Consider the following 22655-nt stretch of genomic DNA (forward strand, 5'->3'; position numbering starts at 1 on the left):
TTACATGGCAAAGAGACTGTACAGATATAATTAAAATAAGGATCTTGAGATTGGGAGATTATCGTGGATTTTCTGGGTGGACCCAATGTAATCATAAACATCCATATAAGAGGGAGGTAAGGGACTTCCCTGGTAGTCCAGTGGCTAAGACTCCACGCTCGCAATGCAGGGGGGCCAGGTCTGATCCCTGGTCAAGGAGTTAGATCCCACATGCCTCAACTAAGAGTTCGCGTCCCACAACCAAAAAAAAAGATCCTGCATGCTGCAATGACGACTGAAGAGCCCACGTGCCTCAACTAAGATCGGGAGCAGCCAAATAACTACATAAAAAGTAAAAGAAAGAAAAAGAGGGAGGCAAAGCGATCAGAGCAGGAGTAGGTGATGTGGCAGAGGCTGGGGTGATGTACGCTGAAGGTGGAGAAAGGGCCGAGGGCCAGCGGAGGCAGGCAGCCTCTAGAAGCAGGAAAAGGGAATGGACTCTCGCCAGAGCCTTTACAGGGACGGAGTCCTGCCAACACCTTGGTTTTTAGACTTCTGATCGTCAGAATTGTAAAATGATAATCCGAGATTGCTGCAAACCACTAAAGTTCTGGTAATTTCTTATAGCAGCAACAGGAAACTAATACAGTGGGGAAGCAGAAAAGGGCTCATTCAACAAACATTTATGGGCACCAACTGCATATCAGGCCCTGTGCAAGCAGGGGAGTGGGGAAGGAACATGGCAACCAAGACGAACGTGGCCCTTTCTGTATCGTCTGTGTGGAGCCCCAAGTCTCACTGGCTAGACACACTGTAAATGGACAGATTAAAAAACCCCTCAGATACTGTTAAGAGTTATGAAGATAAAAAACCAAAAACAAAACACGTGGGTAAGATGATAGAGTGATGAGGGAACGTGCTATGTTAGAGGACATGGCTGGGGAGGCCACCCCTAAAGGGACATTTGAGCTGAGGCAGAAGGAACACCCATGAGACAGAGGGGTGGAGGGAGTGTGTGCAAAGGCCCTGAGGCAGGAAAGAGCTCAGTGTATCAGGATACAGCAAAGTGGCCAGGGAAGCTACAGGGGTAAGGTGAGGCTGGGGAGACTGACAACGGTCAGCCATCCAGGGCTTTGAAGGGCTGAATAAAAAATCTGAGTCTGGGACTTCCCTGGCGGTCCAGTGGTTAAGAACCTGCTTGCCAATGCAGAGGACAGAGGTTTGATCCCTGGTCTGGGAAGATTCCACGTGTCGTGGGGCAACTAAGCCCGTGGGTCACAGCTACCGAACACCCTGTGCTGTAACAGGAGAAGCCCACGAGAAGCCCGTGCACTGCAACTGGAGAGGAAAGTCTGTGCATAACAACGAAGACCCAGCAGAACCAAAAAAATAAAAAATACAAGAATCTGAGCTTGGGTTTTAAGTGGAGGGGGTTGGGTTGAGGAGGGTGACCTCACTTCCTCAAGGCAGCTCCTGACCACCTCTGTCATCATTCCCAGATGTCCTTCACTTCCCCTTTGTCCACATGAACCCATCAGTAATACTTCATTTAATAGTTTATCTCCCAGAGACATTATGAGTGCCAGGGGCAGGGGCAGGGAGCTTCTCCATGTCTATCTCACTCCCTGCTGAATCCCCCACACCCAGCATAGGGCCCAACATCCTGAGTGCATGGTGGCAGGTCTGGTTAGGCAAACAACCATAAGGAGACACACCAACCTGCAGCAATCACTAGACAAAGTGTAGCAGTGGGGAGACCCGGGAGAAGAAACCAATGATCACTATGTCTAATAGCAGACGTGAAAGCTGAATCACAAATAAAAGGATCTACCTTTCGTATGACTGAACGCATTAAATAAGACTGTTCACTAAAAAGAGAAACTGAACTGCTATATATAAAATAGATAACTAATCTGTGGAGGAGGAAGTGGGCCAGTCAATGATCACATCAGTTAAAGAAATGAGGAAGTGAGGGGTCCACACGCACTTCAGCTGGCAAGATTAAGGAAGCATAACGGAAACGGCACTCAGGAAGTGTGGGCCAGTTGGCTAAATCCAAGCTAAACCAGCCTCCAGATGGGCCTGTGTTCAAATCCTCACCATACCATTTATAGAACATGTTTATGAGGAGGATGTGGGGGTCTGAGTGGATCGCAAGCTCAGGAGGAGCCAAAGGGAAGTGCAGGGCATGCACAACTAATGATGCTCGGCTACATTAAAAGACGTATGGCATTCAGGGATTTCCCTGGTGGTCCAGTGGGTTAAGAATCCTCCTTGCAATGCAGAGGATGTGGGTTCAACCCCTGGTCAGGGAACTAGGATCCCTGAGGAGCAACTAAGCCCATGTGCCATAACTACTGAGCCTGCACACTCTGGAGCCCGTGTGCCACAACGAGAGAGTCCATGCACCACGACGAAACATCCCACGTGACTCGACGAAGATCCCACGTGCTGCAATGAAAAGGCCATTCAGCAAATAAATAAATATTAAAGATAAGTGAAATTTTTTAAAAAAGATGTGTGACATTTAGATCATAAGAGGTGACACCCCTCATCACAGGACCACACCCACTGCACTGAAGTCAATTTTGCAGGACCATTTAAAAAATAACCTTTTAAATAACTGATTTTTCTGCTGAGGAAAGTAAATGATGACCATAGAAATAGTTTAGAAAATATAGCGGATACAAATCACTCAAAATTCTTCCACCTGGTCCTGAATCAAGTGCTTCTCAAAGTGTGGTCCCCGGACCAGCAGTGTGGGCTACATCGGGGAACTGTGAAATTCTTACACCCTCACCAAGACCAACTGAATCAGAAACCCTGGAAATGGGGGGCCCCGAGTGACTCTAAGGCAGGGTGTTTCCTTACAGTCTTTTTCCCTAAATGGGCAAGAGTCCTGTGTCTCAGCACACAAGCTCCCCCAGCCCAGGGCCTGGCACAGAGCAGGGTCTCAGTAAGCATCTATTGAAGAAGTGAATGAATGAATGAATGAACGATCTTTCTCACACGAGCAGCTGCCTCTCCGGGCCCACCCTTCACCACAGTCCATTTCTGAAAATGCAGGATGTTGCATTCGTGCCAGCTCCATCTCTCCGTGGCAGCCAAGGGGGGCCCAGGGCCCTTGGGGGTTTGTCCCAGCTGGGCAGAATGCAGTCAGCCCCTCCTGGCACGGTCCACAGGAGAGGCTGAGTCCACAAAGGCTGGCTTGTGGGCCGCATGGCTGGGTCTGCTGGGATGTGGGCAGCAGAAGCTGGTGAAGGCGGGACATAGGCCGGGTTAAGCTTTCGGGGTCTGAGGTGGGGGCTGGGAAAGAGGCTTCTGGGACACGAGGAGCGGGCAAAGAGCAGAACTCTGCTTTCCTCCAAGGTTCTTAGACCTCACCGAGCCTCTCCACCTCCCAGGACTCCTGCATCCAGGGGCTGTCTGATCCAATGGAGGGAGCTGGTAGGGAATTGCCAGAGGAGTGGGGGGCTCAGCCTTCCCTTCAAAGACCTCTCAGTGACCCAGTTGAGCCCCTCACCCCAAAAGCACGGAAGTGGGGAGAGAGGGGCCAAACTCCACTGGACTCTGCCAGCCCTGTGGCTACTCAGTAAGGTTGTCACAGACCACCCCCCACCCCGTATCGGTGGGGAAACCCAAACCTCATCCCCCACGGCAGACAGAAAACGGCCACACTGCCCAAAGGTGCCCACCTCGGAGCCTGGGGGCCCCTGATTATCAACCCCTGTCAGAAAGGCCAGACTAAAGAAGCCAGACTAAACAAGTTAAGACTCCTTGCTTCCACTGCAGGGGGCACAGGTTTGAACCCTGGTCAGGGAACTAACATCCGACATGCCATGCAGCAGGGCTAAGAAACAAGTAAAAAATTAAAAAACGAATTAAAAAAAAAAAAAAAGAAGCTGAGGAAAGGTGCCCAGATTGGGCCCAGTCTGCTAGGCCTCCAAACTCAGCTGCTCTGGCCGCTCCTTCGAGGTAACCTCTCCTCCCCCTGAAGCTTAACCTGATTGTTTAACCTGAGGACGGGGAGTAGAGGGGGGAGGTCTGAAGACTAGATCGGACATCCACGCTGCAACCTCAGTAGTCAGACTTTCCATTTACAGAGAATATTTAGTTTGGGAATTCCCTGGTGGTACAGTAGTTAGGATTCAGCACTTCCACTGCTGTGACCCAGGGTCAATCCCTGGTCAGGGAACTGAGATTCTGCAAAGTGTGCGGAGCAGCAAAAAAAAAAAAAAAAATATTTTGCTCTGATTATAGAGGTAATGGGCTTCCTTGGTAGCTCAGATCGTAAAGAATCTGCCTACAATGCAGGAGACCCGAGTTTGATCCCTGGGTCGGGAAGATCCCCTGGAGAAGGGAATAGCAACCCAACCCACTCCAGTATTCTTGCCTGGAGAATTCCACAGACAGTTTGCGCGGTCACAAAGAGTCGGACACGACTGAGTGACTAACACTTTCACTTTCATAGAGGTAACACCTGTTTATTGGGAAAAACTTGAAAAAAAGAAAAAGCAGGTAGCTTTCTATTTCCTTCCTGATTCTTGCTGGTTTCTGTGTTAGGTTCATGCTTCTTACCCTGGAATCCAGCCCCGCCTCTCCCCAGGTCTCCTCCTCACAGCGCTCACAGCCCTCCCTCTGCCCTAGAATCCTTAGCCCCCCATGTCTAGACATGCCCTCAAATAAAAAACAGCTCACTGATTACTAGGCTCAGTCCAAGCGGAGTACATGCACAACAGTCTGATCCCCTTACCAGCCCTGTGAGGTAGGTAGGGGAAAATGTTCCCACTTTGCAGATGAGGAAACTGAGGCTCAGAAGTTTCCCAGAAGGATTAAGAATCTTCCTTGCAATGCAGGGGACGTGGGTTCAATCCCTAGTCGTGGAACTAAGATCCATATGCTGTGTAGCAACGAAGCCCATGTGCCCCAACTAAGATCTGATGCAGCCATATTAATTAACTAATTTTTTTAAAAGAGGGAGAGCCTAGGCTGCTCCAGCACTGGCCTCAGACCCCCATGCCACCCAGGAGGATGGGCAGGGTCTGCTCCCCCACCCACACCGTGCCCACAAGTACATTTCAGTCTATCCCCACCACACTCCCTAATGACCCATGAGGTCAGCCTGCAGGAAGCAGCCTCTCAGGGGCAGGCCAGTTCCCCCAAACGGACTGATTCCCAGGAACCCTGGGGGAATTGGCCAGGAAGAGTCTCTCGGTCCATGCTGGGCTGGAGGGCCAAACATGAGCTCACACGACCGCTAATAATAGCATGGCATTGCATGGCAGCACGGGGCGTCACAGTTTACGGAGACATTCCACGTGACTCATCTCGTGTCCTCACAGAAGCCCCACGGCCAGGCAGCACAGGAATTACCATCTCGTTCTAGGGGCAAAGAACCACAGAGGAGCACAGGGATGTGGGCTGTGCCCAAGGTTACCCAGAGACACCTCCAAGCAGGACTCAGGCTCTCTCATCTGCACCAGAATGCAGGGAGACCATGAACTTCAGTGGTAAGGGGGAAAAAAAATCACGCCTTTATTTTTCACTAACACTAGCTAAAAATTAACATTTCCTTCTATTCTGGACAAACCACAGTTGTATCAGCAGTACTTACGGCTTTGGCACCAAAAGAAACCACATAGATTTTCATAGCATATAACAGTTGTTGCAGAAATGTCAAAATATCCTTTACACTCATCAGTACTTTGAAATTACAGTGTTAGTAGACCTATTTCCAGATCTTATGAGTTAATAAGCCCACCTATTACTATGTCATCATTTAAATATATACTTTGATAATTATATTTCCATATGCTTGCTTTCCTTTACATTTTGTTTTAAACATTTAGAAACACTATTCTGAAAATTACTCTCAGCAGAGAGACTAAAGGGAGACACGGCACAAAATAAAACGGAATCTGTGTTTCCTCTGGAGCTGCCTCATCTGTAGGGTCTGGATAGCGACCCCAGACCCTCTCTCTCCACCATCAGGGCATAAAGCTGGAGAAGAGCTCTGATTTCAAGCCACATTTAAAATATTCCAGAAAAGGGGATTCCCTGGCAGTCCAGTGGTTAGGACTTGGGGCTCTCACTGTGGGGGGTGGGGGTTTGATACCTGGTCAGGGAACTAGGATCCTGCAAACTGTGTGGCATGGCCAAAAAAAATACAAGATGTTCCAGGAAAAATACTTTCAGCAGGAAACCTACTGGAATGTAAGATGATTAATCTCTGCACAATGAGGACAGAAGGGAGGGGTTATATTTGGGGCTACTGGAACATTCGGAGGGGCTCCAGATACATGCGTCTGATGGAACTGGACTGGGAAAGCGGCTGGTGAGGTCTCCCAGCCCATGGCGTTGGAGGTGCAAGGGACGAACACAAAGCCCCTTAAAGAAACACAGCAAGTAGCAAAAGGTGGGAGAACCCCCAGCAACAGCTCCCAGCTGGCCCAGAGGGGACAGGAGGAGCTAGGGGGACAGGAGGTTCCTGAATGCATGAGGGGGTAGCCTCTTATCAGCCAACAAGGAAGAGATTGTTCCAGAGCTGAGGTCCCCTGGCTAACTCCTACCCCAGAGCATCAGCCCACATGGGGCTGGGGTGGGCCCTGGCGGGTGCCTGCTCACCCAGCATCCCCAGGGAATCCTGATCTGGGCCCTGCAGACCACATTCTAGAAACCCTGGGATACCAAGGCTGGGGCAGGAGCAGGAAGCTGGGGTCCCAGCCCACCCAGCTCCCATGGGGACTCTGCACTGCCTGGGCCTCCTTCCTCTTGGCATCTGTCTCCCACCTTCTCACCCCTCCACCTCAAATGCCACCTCCACCAAGAAGCCTCCCTGGCTACCGCAGGGCACAGCCATTTTATATGAAGAATTATCGAATACCTACGGGCTTCCTAGGTGGGTAAAGAATCCACCTGTCAATACAGGGGATGCAGGAGATGGAGGTCTGATCCTTGGGTTGGGAAGCTCCCCTGGAGTAGTAAATGGCAACCCATTCCAGTATTCTTGCCTGGAAAATTCCAAGGACAGAGGAGTCAGGTGGGGTCGTAAGGAGTCGGACACGACTGAGCACACACGCAGTGAGCCAGCTTCATCGCCAAATCACTGGATTCGGTCCCCAGGATGGCTGGTCTACTCCCCACTAATCTGTTCTCCACTTAGTACATGGAGTGATTTTTTTTAACCGTTAATTCTCCTATGTGAAATCCTTCAACAATCATCAAACTCTGGAAACAGCCCAAAGGTCCCTCAACTGGTGAAGAGCTAAACGGTGGTACATCCATATAATAACTACTCAGCAATAAAGGGGAAGGAACTGCTGATACCCACAACCACACGGGTGAAGCCCAAAGGCATTATGCTAAGTGGAGGAAGTCAGACTCAGTTGGCTATAGACTGTATGAAGCCATTTCCATGATATTCTGGAATAGGCAAGATTATAGGGACAGGAAACAGATCAGTGGTTGCCAGGGGCTGGAGGAGGGAGGCGCTGGCCACCAAGTGGTACGGGGGAATGTTGGGCGGGGGCAAGAGCTGGTGCAGCTCAGCCGCTTTAGTAGTGTCTGACTCTTTGTGAACTGTGGCCCGTCAGGCTCCTCATCCATGGGATTTCCCCCAGGCAAGAATACTAGAGTGGGTTGCCATTTCCTTCTCCAGGGGCTCTTCTGAATCAGGGACTGAACCCGCGTCTCCTGCCCAAGTGGATTCTTAACCATCAGACCCACTGGGGAATGGAATGATTATGGTGGTGGTTACAGAGCTCCATACACTTGCCAAAGTTCATTTTACTGTATGTAAATCACCGGGTCTGAGAGCAAAAGAGAAGCCTGATCCTGCCAACCCCAACTCCTCTTCTTATCGGCCACTCAGGTCTTTTCCCAGAGGCCAGAAGATACCTCACCTGTCTCACCTCTAAGCCTCTGCCTGGATTCCCGTCCCCTGCATCTCCCACTACCGGCTTCCCGTCCTGCTTGAAGAGTCCACTTAAAGGCCACCTCCTCAGAGAAGCCCTCCAGATCCCTCTAGGCCCATCGTGTCCATCTCAACCCTGTTTTTCTTCCATGGAGCGTAACACATGTCCCAGCCCGACTACACCCCTGCTTAGTTTCAAAGAAAAGTGAAAGTGTGAGTTGCTCAGTCGTGTCTGACTCTTTGTGACCCTATGGACTGTAGCCCACCAGGCTCCTTTGTCCATGGAATTCTCCAGGCTAGAATACTGGAGTGGGTTGCCCTTCTTTTCTCCAGGGGATCTTCCCAATTCAGGATTCGAACCCGGGCCTCCTTCATTACAGGTGGATTCTTTACCATCTGAGTCACAGGGAAGCCTCGCTCAATTTCAAACCTTCCCCAAATTTATCACTTCCTTCCCAGGTTCTAGGAACCTGACCCACCAATGGGCAACAGACCCAGCAAGAATGACAGCTGAGCTGAAGGATCCAGAAGCTTCGATCTGCAGGATGGCAACCACTCCATAGAGGCCTGGGAGCCTCCGCCTGGCCGGCCTTCTCCACACCACCCTGGCCACCACGGTCCCTCCCTCAGGCCAAAGCCCAGGCTGCTTGCCCATCTGCCACCCTGGCTCTGGCCGGGCCACTCGCCCCCGCCTGGAAGGGCTGACCTGCAGGGTGGGCCAGCAGTGGCCACGAGGGCAGCATGCCAGCCTCCCCGAGAGGCCAGGGCAGCCATCTGCTGTCCCTTCTGCCTGTCCTCCAGGGTCTGACAAGGCTCCAGATGAGATCATCGCACTTGGACCCCAAGGAGGGCAGAGGCTGTGCGGCTCCACTTCCTTTCCAGCTCGAAAGCCAGGAACTGCAGGAGCAGTAGCAGGGGCGGGGGGGCCCAGAGACTTCATCCCTTCACAGGCAGGGGCTCTGTGGTCTAGAGGGGGCTTGGGACACCCCGCTGTCCCCCAGACTGTCCGGAGTCAAGCCAGGAGGGACTCTGCACTCCTGTTTCCCAGCTTAGCCTCCTTGTGTGGAGGCTGGGTTCTAGCTTTAGTGGAGTCAGGGTCAAAGGTCCTGGAGAAGGAGGGCCTGGACCCCAGCCAGGCATGGCCATGCCACACAGTGTCCCCTCCCACTGGCATGGAGGCTGCCTGGTATCAGTGGCAGAAGACAGAGTCCTGGACTTGCCTTTCCAAGAGCAATAAACGCCCACAGGCACAGGGCTGCCCGAGCGCACCAACTGTGCCAGGTGGCACACGTATCTCGCTGTATCCCCAGCCATCCGCACTGACTGGTGAGGGACTGAGGTCACACGTTAAACGGCATGGCCAGGTTTCGAGTCCAGTTTGAGCTCTTGTAAACTAGACTAGACGGTGTCTCTGATGGGACAGTAGTGACAGTAATAATAGCTGATATATACAAGGGTTTACCCTGTGCCAGCACCGGGCTGAGCTCTGAATGTCCATTACCTCAGTAACAATTCCTTTGAGGCAAGTGCTATTCTATAGATGCCCATTTTACAGATAAGCAGAGAGTCAGGAAGAAGGCTCCAAAGTCAATCAGGAGTGAGCCTCTCAGATGTGGCACAGCTCTATGCATGAGACCACAGACACTCTCTGGTGGGGAGCTGTGTGTGTGTCGGCATAGGTGTGCATGGGCAGCAGGGGATGAGGAGGGAGGAGATGCCTGGACACCGCTGACCTCCAAGGCCCTGTCTGACTTGTCGCTGTCCCATTCCAGGCCTCACTAGCCAAAGCATCGAGACCTCTGCAGCCCCTGATGCCTCTGGGTTGAGGGGCGCTCAGAGCGGGGACACCCAGCAGTGCCCCTCCTGTCCTTTCTCTGTTGACAGGAAGGAAAGTAGCATTTGGATCTGGATGTATTTAAAACGTCCCCCAGAGGCTTCTCTGGTGGTCCAGTAGCTAAGACTCCGCACTCCCAATGCAGGGGGCCTGGGTTCGATCCTCGGTCCAGGAACTAGATCCCACAGGCCGCAACGAAGATTGAAGATCCTGTGTGCCAAAACGAAGACCCGGACAGCCAAAATAAATACAAATAAATATAATTTTTAAAAAATTCAAAATCATCCCCCAAACAGCCTCTGGGCTGCAGCCAAATATCTGAGCAGAGAGAGCACAGCCTCAAAGGTGTACAGGGAGGGAAGGCGAGGTTGGAGAGTCAAGGGAGTGGCTCCAGGCGGTGTGGCCTGAGGCACCAGCACACTCCAGCATCGCACACCTCCAAACCTTTGCGGGCACCATTCCCTTGCTTAGCATCCAGCAAAGAGCACCAGGGACCCTAGTCCTTCTGCCTCTTGCCACTTACAGACTGTGTGACCTTTGGCAAGCCCCTTAACCTCTCTGATCTTCAGTTTACAGACACCAATGTGAAAGGAAGGGGTTAAGTCCCACCAGGGTAAGAGCTGTATCCTCATGCAGAGCGTGGGGAAGGGGGATGAAACCTGTAATTATCTAGTTAATAATGTAATTACTTAGAGGTAAATGCCCCAAAGGAGCCCACAGGAAGCGCCTAGGTGTCTAAGTCAGGAGCCTGGCCTGGAGCTGAACACAGGAAGGTGGAGGAGGAAACCCACGGAGGCGGGAGGAACTGCAGTAGAAAGGCCCAGCGGCAGAGAAGACAGAGACAGGCTTGGGGTGCACAGAGCGCTCAGAGCTTGGGTGGAGTTGGGGTGAGGTGAGGCTGAGAAAGGCAGGACCACACAGGCCACCCAGGCACTTGGGCAGGGCTCAGGAGGGGTGTGGAGGGGAGAGGTCAAGGCACCTGACCCCGAAGAACTCATGTGGATCTGGGGCAAAATCAGGGTAAAGACAGCTGGTCCAGCCTGGATACAGAACCCCAAACTCTTTGGAGTCTGAGCTTCTCTTTGAGGCACAGGCAATGGGAGATTCTTCACCCCACTTCTAGAATGTGGGATCCCCAAAAGTGGCCCTCATCAGCAAAAAGGAATCTCTGGATGAGAGCCTGCAGCACTGGCCTGACTTGGGGCAGGAGGGAAAAGGGTGGGCATTGCAGGGAGAGATGTGTTTGGGGATACCCACAATGCACTTCAGCTGCACACACACCTCCCAGGCCCCTGCTCCATGCCAAGACCCACACCCAGAGCCAGGCACAACCCCTGTCGTCAAGGACCCAGGGTGTGGGACTTCCCCATGGTCCAGGGTGGAAGACTCCGCACTGCCAATGCAGGAGGTCTGGGCTCGATCCCTGGTCAGGGAACTAGATCCCATAGGCTGCAACTAAAGATTCCACATGCCGCAACACAGATCCCGTGTGCAGCAACTAAGACCCAACATAATGAAATAAATAAATAAACATTAAAAACAAAAACCCAGGGCTCACGGGCAGTCAGATCCAAGCCTGGTGATAACGAGTGATGAGGGTGCAGAGCTGTTGAGACCTTATAGGCCCCAGGTAATCCTCACATACATGCTTTCTCGTATTTAATGCTCACAGCAACACTGTAGGGCGAGCACCATCAGCATGCCCATCCATTGTACAGATGAGGAGACTGAGGCTTGTAAAGGCAAAGCTCATAGAAGAAAAGGCAGAACAAAGTTTCAAGCCCAAGTGGGCTTGGCTCCAGACCACAGTGCTCTCTACCGCCTTGGACCCCAAAAAAGGGAAAGGCTGGCTTATTGCTCCCACCTTCTCCAACTCCCCACCATTCCTCAGAGAGGCCAGCACCATCCACTGACCTGTGGGGCTCCTCCAGTGACTACCAGGGCCAGCCCGGCCCAGAACACCCAAGTCTCCGGGCTCTTTCCCCACCGCAGTTCCCAGTTCCTTCTGGCACCAGAAGGAAGAGAATGTGACTGCATATGAGGTCACGCCTGTGGGGCACCCAGGGGAATGATCTTAGTTATAACCTTGGCTGCTGGTTAGGCCTCTGCTTAGAACTTAGCCAAGCTCCTCCCCTGAGGAACTCTTTCTGCCCCAGAGACTACACATGTGGGGCTCCCTCCCTTCTGCTATGCCCAGGATGGTGCTGAATGTGCTGTATACCTGACCATTAATCCTCCCAAGTGCTCTGAAAGAAAGAAAGGAATTAAGTTCCCTTTGTTTTTTCTTTGCTATAGTGGGTCTTCACTGTGATCCAGGAGCTTCTCTTAATAGAGAGCATAGACTCTAGAGTGCATGGGCTCAGTTGCCCCGCACCATGTGGGATCTTAGTTCCCCAAACAGGGATCAAACCTGCATCCCTTGCATTGGAAGGCAGATTATTAATCACTGGACCCCCTAAGTTCCCATCTTACAGACAGGAAGACTGAGGCTTGAAGAGGGGCCTTGAACACAGGGTTCATGTACAGGGAAGAGGCAGCAAAGCAAGGTTTGGCCCAGACCTGATCCCCAAAGTGGAATTTCTCCACGTCCCTGCAGAGGCCCCTGGGTCTCCTGCCCCGTGCTGAAGACACATGGAAAGGAGGCAGTGCCTAGCCCTGCTCTAGGCCAACACAGCCCCTACCAGCAAGGCATTCACAATGCCTCAGTCAGCCCAGCGCCCAGTGCCCTTTCCGAGTGGGCCCACCTCCCCTTCCCAGTCTCCCCCTCACCACTGCCCCCGCCCACCACTCCCCCAAGCTCTTCTATTTTAAGCCCATAGTCTGCTTGCAGCCCACCTGCAGACCCAGATCACTGCCTTTCATTCAATCGTGCAACAAATATTTATTGAATCGCTAGGATGTGCCAGGCACGGTCCCGGCCACTGGACACAGAGGCAGTCATTCAAGGCTAACTCCTCAACTCTAATGCCTCCTCCTCCAGGAAGTCTTCCAGGCCCATCCTCTGAGTGCCCACATACTTCCCTATCCCAGTCTCCTTTTCCCAGGCACAATCAGGCACTCATTAGGGACAGGAATGGTACAGTCCTCCACAGCCCCAGCAAAGGGGCAAGGGGAGGAGGCAGGAGATGAGGGCAAGCAGGAAATTCCGAGGAGATTAGGAGGGAGGTGCCCCTGGGCACTATTTCTCTCACAGGCAGGCCTGACAATTGCTCCGTTTGGCTCACTGGGCCCCAACCCAAGTGTCGTGTGTCCAGGGCCTGAGGGCCTTTGATGCAGTTTCTCCACCTCGGTGACCTCCCAGCCCTTTATCTGCCTACAAACCATTCAGCCTCAGTCAGGCTCCAGGGCACCCAGATCCCAGAGGTTGGAAAATCAAGCCCCTGTCACACTCCTCACTGTTCTCAGCAGCCTAGTGGAAGGAAGCCTCATGGAGGCGCTGAAAACAGTAGTTTGTACACATAAGCTCCAGGGAGACACGGGCCAGGATATCCTGTGTTTCTGTGTGGCTGAAATGTCACAGCCAGCGTGTATGTGTGTGTGTGTGTGTGGTGTGTGAGAGCATGTCTGGGCATCCTCCTTTGTGGGTCTCTGGCTCCTGCTAGCCAATGCTACAGACCTGACATCTGAACACTCTGTGCTCATGGCCTGCTTCTATGTCATGGCTCCATGTCCTGTTCACATGTGTCTCCTGGCTGTGTGTGTCTGTGAGCCCGTGTGTGCAAGCCCGGGTCAGTGAGCCTGGGTCTGCTGTTTGCTGTCTTTGTGGCAGACACAGTGGGGGTGTCTGGGTGATGGGCGGTGTCTGTGCCCGCCTGGCAGGAGTGGGTCTGTGGATTTCTGCGGGTGCCAGCACCTGTGTGTAATGAGTCTGCGTGGGTTTGTGTACCAAGTCTGCGCCCGCATACGCACGTGTACTTCCGATATGTCTGAGACTGTCTCCAGGGTCTGTCCATCTCTGGGACGCGGCCAAACGTGTCTGGCGGTGTGTGAGGGTGTGTTTCTGAGCCTGCCGTCTCCTAGACGGTGTGAGTCTGTGTTGTGTCTGTCCGGTAACGGGGGGTGTGAGGAGACACGTATGGTGTATCTTGCGTGGGTCTGTGTACTTCTCTGAGTGGGTCTCCTCTCTAATACGCCTGCAAGTGTGCTTCTGGAAAGCAGAGAGCACAAGCCTGTGCCTGAATGGGTACATGAGACGTGTGTCAGTGGGCGTGGATCTCTGCGCATGCACTGTGAATATGGGTACGTGAGTTTGTGTGTGCAGGAGAAAGTGTGCCCAGGGACACAGGCCAAGCCCCTCTGCCAGGAATACTGGGAGCCCTGGGAGCTTCGTGGTCCTCCTAAGGCCTCAGCAGCAGCCATCTCACATTTTCCATCTCATTCTCCATCTCGCTGGAGCTGCTCCCTGCCCCCATGATAGGCTGAAAATCCTTAAAGACCCAGTTCTCAGAGTTGCTTCTTCCAGGCCACCTCTCAGCCACCTCGGAGACAGCTGCGACTCAAGACAGGGACTGGCCAGGAGCTTTGCTGACCGATGACCACTCCTCTCCCCCCATCCAGTGACAGGCAGATTGAACCCTTCCCCCTACAACTCCCGGGAGCTGAGAAATGCTTCACAGCTTGCTGGCTACTGCCCCAGACACCTGGCACAGGGCCTGGAATCCAGGAGGCACTCGGAAAATATATGTTGAATGAATGAATGAATGAATGCCTGAAGCAGCAAGTAAGGGAAAGGTGACAACCAGGACAGGCACTGGCATTTACTGCGTGCTAGATGTATATCAGGCTTCCTCGGAGGCTCAGCGGTAAAGAATCCGCCAGCAATGCAGGAGCCGCGGGAGACGTGGGTTTGATTCCCGGGTCAGGAAGCTCCCCTGGAGGAGGGCATGGCAAACCACTCCAGTATTCTTACCTGGAGAATCTCATGGACAGAGGAGTCTGGCGGGCTACAGTCCACAGGTTCGCAAACAGTCGGACACGACTGAAGTGACTTGGCACGCACACAGATCTACATTGTCACTTGGAAAAGGGTCCCCACTTGGAAAAGGGGCAGATATGCTTATCTCCCCTTCTTCAGAAGGGAAAACAGAGACTCAGAAAGATTGAGCATCTCACACAGCTTGTAACTGGCAGAATCAGGCGAGAATCCTGTTCTGTGAAACTTGGAGGCACGGGCTGCCTCCTGCATGGGAGAGGGTGGAAGAACGACTGGGCAAGGGAGCTCCCCGGGGTTGTCTGATGAGGTCCCAAGTGTACCAGCTGTGCACGTGACATAACCTCTCCACTTCCTCCTCTGTCAAACGGGTCTGATGTCAGAACTCTCCACACAGGACTGCTGGGAGGAGTAAAGGACTTACTTAACTCAGGGCCTGGCACTCTGGAAATGATCTCATAGCTGATAGCTGTTGTTCGCAAGAGCCAGAGAAGGCCAGTAATCAGTGGTTTGGGGGTCCCCAGGCGGGCTCTAACATTCCAGCACTCTGGATTCCAGCCTAACCATTATCTAACCCTTAAAGCTGGATCCAACCCCCCATCACTTCCTCCAGTCTCAGACCCCTGGTCCCAACCTCACTCTGCATGGATGCAGGGTACATATCCATGTACACGGAGGCAGGCACATGCCACCCCCCCCCCCACACACACACACACTGCCTGCAGGCTCCAGGCCCTCAGCTCCAGCAAAGGTTGTTCTCTACTTGCTCCCAGCAAGTCTTAGCCTAGGGCACTGCACACAATAGAATTCCTCTCACCAACCTCTGTCCACACTAGACCCGTCGTTGGCAACCACAAGCTCACGTTCCTCAGACTGTGAAAAGAACAGGACCCACGGTTGGACCAACCAGGTTTGGAATTCTGGCTGTGTGAGCTGGAGCCTCCATTTACCCAACTGTACCCAGTGGGAACTGGAGGTGAATTAGATGCTTCCTCTGGCCCCTCCTGGGCTGACATCTAAAACTGGCTGTACTTCCAACTTCCGAGGTGGCGCTAGTGGTAAAGAACCCGTTGGCCAATGCAGGAGACATAAAAGACTCGGGTTCGTTCCCTGGATAGGGACGATCCCCTGGAGAAGGACATGGCAACCCACTCCAGGATTCTTGCCTGGAGAATCCCATGCACAGAGGAGCCTGGCAGGCTACAGTCCATAGGGTCGCAAAGAATCGGACATGACTGAAGTGATAGCGTGCACGCACAAACTCTCACATGCAGAACCTCCAGGGAGGTGGGGAGGGCTTGCTTCATGGAGTCCACACAGTATGGAATGTGATCCACACCTTCCTGTCCTCCCTGGAGCAGCTCCTGATTTATTAACATCTTAAAGCTAAGGGGATCCACCCTCCTGTCTTCTCCCAGCTCTGTCAAGAATGAAGACTTCAGGGCTTCCCTGATGGCTCAGTGGTAAAAAATCTACCTGCTAATGCAGAAGACATGGGTTCGATTCCTGGTCCGGGAGAATCCCATATGCCCCAGAGTAACTAGGGCCATGCGCCACAACCACTGAGCCTGTGCCTTAGAGCCTATGCTCTGCAACAAGAGAAGCCACCGCAATGAGAAGCCCATGCACCACAGCTAAAGAGTAGCCCTTACTCCTCGCAACTAGATAAAGCCTGCACAGCAACAAAGACCCAGCACAGCCACACCCCCCAAAAAAGAATGAAGACCTAGACATCCTCTCTGCTCACTGATTAACAATAATGGTAATTCCCTAAAATGTGCAGGATTTCACTGCTTGCAAAATGTTTTCTTGTCTATTCGCACCTCTGGATGGTGGAAAAAGCAAGAGAGTTCCAGAAAAACATCTATTTCTGCTTTATTGACTATGCCAAAGCCTTTGACTGTGTGGATCACAATAAACTGTGGGAAATTCTGAAAGAGATGGGAATACCAGACCACCTGACCTGCCTCTTGAGAAATCTGTATGCAGGTCAGGAAGCAACAGTTAGAACTGGACATGGAACAACAGACTGGTTCCAAATAGGAAAAGGAGTTCGTCAAGGCTGTATATGGTCACCCTGCTTATTTAACTTATATGCAGAGTACATCATGAGAAATGCTGGATTGGAAGAAACACAAGCTGGAATCAAGACTGCCGGGAGAAATATCAATAACCTTAGATATGCAGATGACACTATCCTTATGGCAGAAAGCGAAGAGGAACTAAAAAACCTCTTGATGAAAGTGAAAGTGGAGAGTGAAAAAGTTGGCTTAAAGCTGAACATTCAGAAAACAAAGATCATGGCATCTGGTCCCATCACTTCATGGCAAATAGATGGGGAAACAGTGGAAACAGTGTCAGACTTTATTTTTGGGGGCTCCAAAATCACTGCAGATGGTGACTGCAGCCATGAAATTAAAAGACGCTTACTCCTTGGAAGGAAAGTTATGTCCAACCTAGATAGCATATTCAAAACAGACACATTACTTTGCCAACAAAGGTCCGTCTAGTCAAGGCTATGGTTTTTCCTGTGGTCATGTATGGATGTGAGAGTTGGACTGTGAAGAAGGCTGAGCGCCAAAGAATTGATGCTTTTGAACTGTGGTGTTGGAGAAGACTCTTGAGAGTCCCTTGGACTGCAAGGAGATCCAACCAGTCCATCCTGAAGGAGATCAGCCCTGGGATTTCTTTGGAAGGAATGATGCTAAAGCTGAAACTCCAGTACTTTGGCCACCTCATGCGAAGAGTTGACTCACTGGAAAAGACTCTGATGCTGGGAGGGATTGGGGGCAGGAGGGGAAGGGGACGACAGAGGATGAGATGGCTGGATGGCATCACTGACTCGATAGACGTGAGTCTGAGTGAACACCAGGAGTTGGTGATGGACAGGGAGGCCTGGGGTGCTGCGATTCAAGGGGTCGCAAAGAGTCAGACACGACTGAGCGACTGAACTGAACTGAACTGAATCCCTGTAAACAGTCCTCTGAGGTTGCCCAGGCAGATTCCATCTTTTCATTATACAGATGAAACCAAAAGAGAGCTCAGAGAGGCCATGTGACTCATTCATGGCCACACAGTAAATGACAGTCAGGTCGCAAAGCCAGATCTTTGGGTTCCAACTCTCAGATTCTTCAGTCCACACGGGGTGGTTCCCAGCATGTCCTGATGGTACACCGGCAACAAGTAGTGGTGATGGGGAAATGGAAGACCTCAGACCACCAGGATTTTGAAGGTCAAACAGTCAATCTGTCTGCTTCTTTGAATCCTGGACCCTTAAAAGTTAATAATCTTCAAGGTAGAGAACATAGATGCCAAGGGGAAAAGGACGGGATGGGATGAATTGGGAGATTGGAATTGACATATATAAACTATTGATACTGTGTAAAAATAGATAACTAATGAGAACCTTACTATTATAGCACAGCGAACCCTACTCAGTGTCCTGTGGTGACCTAAATGGGAAGGAAAAAAGAGAGGATATATGTATACATATAGCTGATTCACTTTGCCGTACAGCAGAAACTAACACAACCTTGTAAAGCCACTGTACTTCAATGTCTTGTTTACATTTTTTAAAAAGTTAATAACCTTCACACTTCCTTGGCTGGAAGGGACCCTGAGGTCAGGCAATTTCAACTACAGCCTTCACATAAACCTCTTCCTAAATCCTCCTCAACTAATCACAAACACTACATTTTGTTCAGTTTACAAGCTGTTTTCCACAAGCCCCATGTCTTTATCTAACAGGCGAATACCTCCAGCATTCAATAACTCTGAATAACTCAAGTGACAGCAAGCTCACTCCCTTCTCTGTAGCAGCTCCTCACTGGGAGAGAACTGCCAGGTTTCCACCTTCCCCACCCCCCACCCCCGGGGCCCCAGAGCAAGCTTCAGGGCACAGGAGATCTGCAGTCATCATCCGCAAGGCCCTCCCCAGGCGACAGGTCTCAGTGCCATCCATCAGCTGGGAGGTGAGCTCTAGCAAGGCCCCACGGGGCTCCGAGGGACTCAAGCCAGGCAGCACCAGGCCTGCCGAGGACATGCTAGGGACCTGGAGTCTCTCCTGGTAACTTGGTTCCTGCATCTTAGAAGCAAAGTGGCCCAGAGGGGCAGGAAACACGTCAAGAGTACAAGGTACTCTGACTCCGAGCCTGGCTGTCTGGAGCGCTGGCTCTGGGACCTGGAGCAAGTCCCCCTCCCTGCTGTGGCTGCAGTTTACCCATCTGTAGAATGAACAAAACAACTCCTCCTGGGACTTCCCAGCCGGTTCAGTGGTTAAGGCTCTGCACTTTCACTGCAGGGAATGCGGCTTTGATCCCTGGGTCCCGGAACTAAGATCCTGCATGCCGCATGGCGTGCCCCCCAAAACAAAACCAAACAAAGAACTCAACTCCTGTAATAGCCTCTACATTTACGCCCCAAATCCACAGTCTCTAGGCTTTCACCTCGCCTCTGTGAGGCTGGCAGCTGGAGAGTAGATCAGGGACTGATTCACGTGGACACAGCATTAACCTCACAGTCCAGTCCTGCTCACCTCTCCTATCCAACCTCCTCCCTCTATCCAGGCTCTGAACTGTTCCCTGAATTCCATAAGTTTCTTCCTACTTCCCTTAGCCTGGAAGGGTCTCACTCCAGCTCCTTATTCAGCTGGCTCCCTCTCATCCTGGCCTCCCTAAGCCCCCCAGTCCCCACCTCATGTCCCTCCCCACCCTTATCACGATCCCTAGTGTGATGTAGTGTGTGATGCAGTGTGTGACCACTGTCTAATTCCAGTCTCCCTCCACTAGGACCAACAGCTCCATGAAAATAGACACTTCATCCTCAGATCTGTGTTAGTGCCTGGTACACAGCAGGCATTAAGTAAATAGTTGGCGAATGAATGAATGAGGGGCCAGGACTGCTTCGGGTGGGGAGGAGGCTCTATTCCTTCCCCACAGAGTCTGCCAGAGAACATGGTAAGCGCCCACGGAAATGTGTCATGTACCACTTGAGAATAACAGTGGTGGAAATTACCCTCCTCTGAGGCTCGCTCCATGCCAGGCGCTCTCATGGTGTTTGCGCACATAACTCATTTAACCCTTAAGGTTGGAAGATGTGTGATGTCTTTTTCTACAACAAGGAGACTGAGGTCCAGAGACATTAAGGGGCTTGCCCTAGAGCACACAGCCAGGAAGGCACACTCTTCAGATATAACAGTGGCCTGAGGCCTGCTCGTGAAGCCAGAAACACTGAATGAATGAGGGAAACTGAGGCTGAGCCCTGACCCAGGCAGTGGGTGGTCCCCAGCCAGGCCCTGGCCCCTGTGAGGCCTCAGGTTCAATCTCCAGCCTTCTGGAACTATTTTCCATCCTAACAGTCATGGGTGGCTCAGCAGGACTCCAGAGCTCTGCCGGGTAATTTCCTGGGATGAACAGGAGCTGGTGGGGGTGGGTGAGGGAGACCATGAAGCCAAGTTCTATGGCCCATCTTCCCTTGCCAGGGGAGCGATGGAGGCCAGGAAGCAGGATTGAGGAGCTCAGGGTTCAAGTTCAGGGCAGGTCAGGCACCACCTGGGCAGGGCCAGGCCTTCTCTGGCTTATCTCCCTCCTCTCTCCTAATACCCTCCTCACAGCTGGCTTGTGAAGACTGCAGGAGCTGACTGAGCCCCCGATTGTCCACACTGAATGGGGGCTTCAGGAAGGCTTACCCTCCCAATTAACAGATGAGAAAACTAAGGCCTGGACTGAGGAAAGGTTAGAGGCTAAAGGGGTAGGTTATTCTGATTCAGACAGACCCTGTGCTTGTATTGTACAAGCAGTTACCAAACACATGTAGGGTAGCAGATCCTGGGGGAGATGGAGAAGGAGAGACACAGTTAAGCAAGACCTCACAGACTATAAAGAGAGAGAAACCCTTTTGGCCCGAAGAGCTACAGTGCAAGGCTAAGTGTTGCCAGGCAGACAGAAATTAGCAGAGTGCCATGAACTCGGAGGCTCTTGGCCAGGGGTGCTCTGGGTGTTGTGCCAGGATATCAACTGATAAGAGCAGGTAACATTTCAGCCTCTTCCAAACCGTGCCCAGCCCATGTGGAGAGAACCCAGGAAGCCCGCAACCTCCCAGGCCACCACCAGCATAGGAGGGCTGGGCCGACGCTAAAGTTGCCTCAGTGGGCAGACAGAGCTTGGCCTGGATCCAGTAGGTCCTCATGTGCACCGAAAGGGTGACGGTCAAGCCTGCTTTCCTGGGAAGCTCTCAGGTCCCCTACATGCCCAGAGAAAAAGCTTCCCTATATGCCAGCTTCCCTCTTCTCATTGGAAAGGAGATGGGCACTGCTGGGGGGCACCGATAGGACTGCTGTGTATACAGGGTCTATCCAAAACTGGGCAGAAGACAATACCCTGGGATTTAGGGAGCTGTGAACGGGTTCTCCAGGACACCATCCTCCCAAGCTGCAGGACCGTTAGACTGGGCGGAAGTCGGACTCCAGCCAAGGGGATGTTCCCAGATGTCATGCTTTCAAACGCGGACCCGCCCTGAAAGGCAGGCAGGGACAGGCCTGAGCCAGGAAAGCCCTGGGTGAAGACTCAGGCTAGTGTTCAGGCCTCTCCTTAGCCGGAGATGGCCACAGGTCTCCCCGGCAAACGGCACATCAGTGCCTGTCCCAGAAAGGAGGGCCCTGTCCCAGCGGCCTGGGGGTGGGGGCTCTGAGCCGCGGAATCCGAGGTCCAGCCCCTCACGGAGCACCCACCCCCATTCCAGGCACCTTATCTAAGCATCCTCCAAAGCACCCTAGACCCCCTTCCTAAATCAGAGCCCATCGGCAGTCTCCTCCTCCAGGTTCTTCCCTTAGGAGAAGGTTTCCCAGATACAATGGGAAGCGGGATGCGACGGAGCCCCTGAGGCTTTAGGCCCCTTGCCCAGCTCGAGCGGTGGGACAGCAGGCCGGCTGGTGCCTCGGGCCGGTGGGGCGGACACCCGCGCCTCCCCGCGGCCTCCCCTTCCCCAACCGGGTCCCCAGCCCCGACCCCGCACCTTGAGATAGTCGTTCTCCGAGCGCAGCTCTTCCAGCTCTCGCACGAAGCCGCCGGGTCCGCAGTCCAGCATCTCCTCGGTGAGGTCGGAGAAGGCGAGCGAGGCACTGAGGGGCAGGCGGCTGCTGCCCACCGACGACGCGGCCACCGACGGCTCCTCGGGGGAGGCGGGGGGCCGCGGAGGCTGCTGCGCCGGCTGCGCCGGCTGGGGCGGCTGTCCCGTGCGGGCCCCCCCGGGGCCCCCGGCAGCCGACTCGGCGTCGCTGCTCAGCGCCAGCTCCAGGCCCAGCAGGCGCGCCTCCTCCGACGCGCAGTCCGACACCTCCGAGCTGCTGTCGGTGAGGCTGGGCGGCGGTGGCGGCGGTCGCGGCCCGGTCCCCGGGCGCGGACGGCCCTTGGCGCGGACCCCGGTCCGGACCCCGGCCACTCGCGTCCCTGCGCCCCGCGCCCCGGGCGCCACCGCACGCCCCTTCTTGTCGGGCCTCGCCGAGGACGCGGCGCTGCAAGCGGCCGCGGCGCCCGGGCCTGGGCCGCGGCGGCCCTTGGCCAGCGACCAGCCGGCCACGTCCTTGGGCCGGGCCGGCGACGGCGCGCGGTGGCTCTTCTTCCTCTCCGGGGCGGGAGCAGGCGGGGGGCCGCAGCCCCGAGCCGGGGGCTCCCCCGCCGGCACCTCCATCGCGGTTTCCCTCGGCCTCAACGAGCGGCGCGCATGGCCCGGGCCCGCCCGGCCTCCGCGTCCCGGGGGAGGCTCCTGGCGCCGCTCCGGCCGCTGGGGTCGCGGCTCCTCTCGGCCCACCTCAGCCCCCGGGCTGCGCTCCGGCCCCGACACCCGCCGCACGGTCTCTCCGCTGCTCTGGGCTCGGAGAGAGCGGCCCGATCGCCTCCAGGCACCCCGGCTCCGGCTCCGGCTCCGCCCGGCGCCCGCCCCCTCGGCCTCGCCGCGCCCCCGGAGCGTGCCCGGGCCCCGGCAGCCTGCGCGCCGATCGCTCT

At 53.6% G+C, this 22655-nt stretch overlaps 1 protein-coding gene across 1 annotated transcript in view; it reads right to left on the minus strand.

Moving 5' to 3' along the window:
* Positions 1-22645, minus strand: part of MTCL2 (microtubule crosslinking factor 2) — a 75186-nt gene extending 52541 nt beyond the window's left edge. The window contains exon 1 of the mRNA XM_019972375.2: positions 21667-22645. Within this exon, the coding sequence (XP_019827934.2) occupies positions 21667-22341 (675 nt within the window). The 5' untranslated portion in view covers positions 22342-22645. The remainder of the gene's footprint in view (positions 1-21666) is intronic.
* Positions 22646-22655: the final 10 nt, after the last annotated feature.

This window comes from Bos indicus, chromosome 13 (assembly GCF_029378745.1).
Source record: "Bos indicus isolate NIAB-ARS_2022 breed Sahiwal x Tharparkar chromosome 13, NIAB-ARS_B.indTharparkar_mat_pri_1.0, whole genome shotgun sequence".
Taxonomy (NCBI): Eukaryota; Metazoa; Chordata; class Mammalia; order Artiodactyla; family Bovidae; genus Bos; species Bos indicus.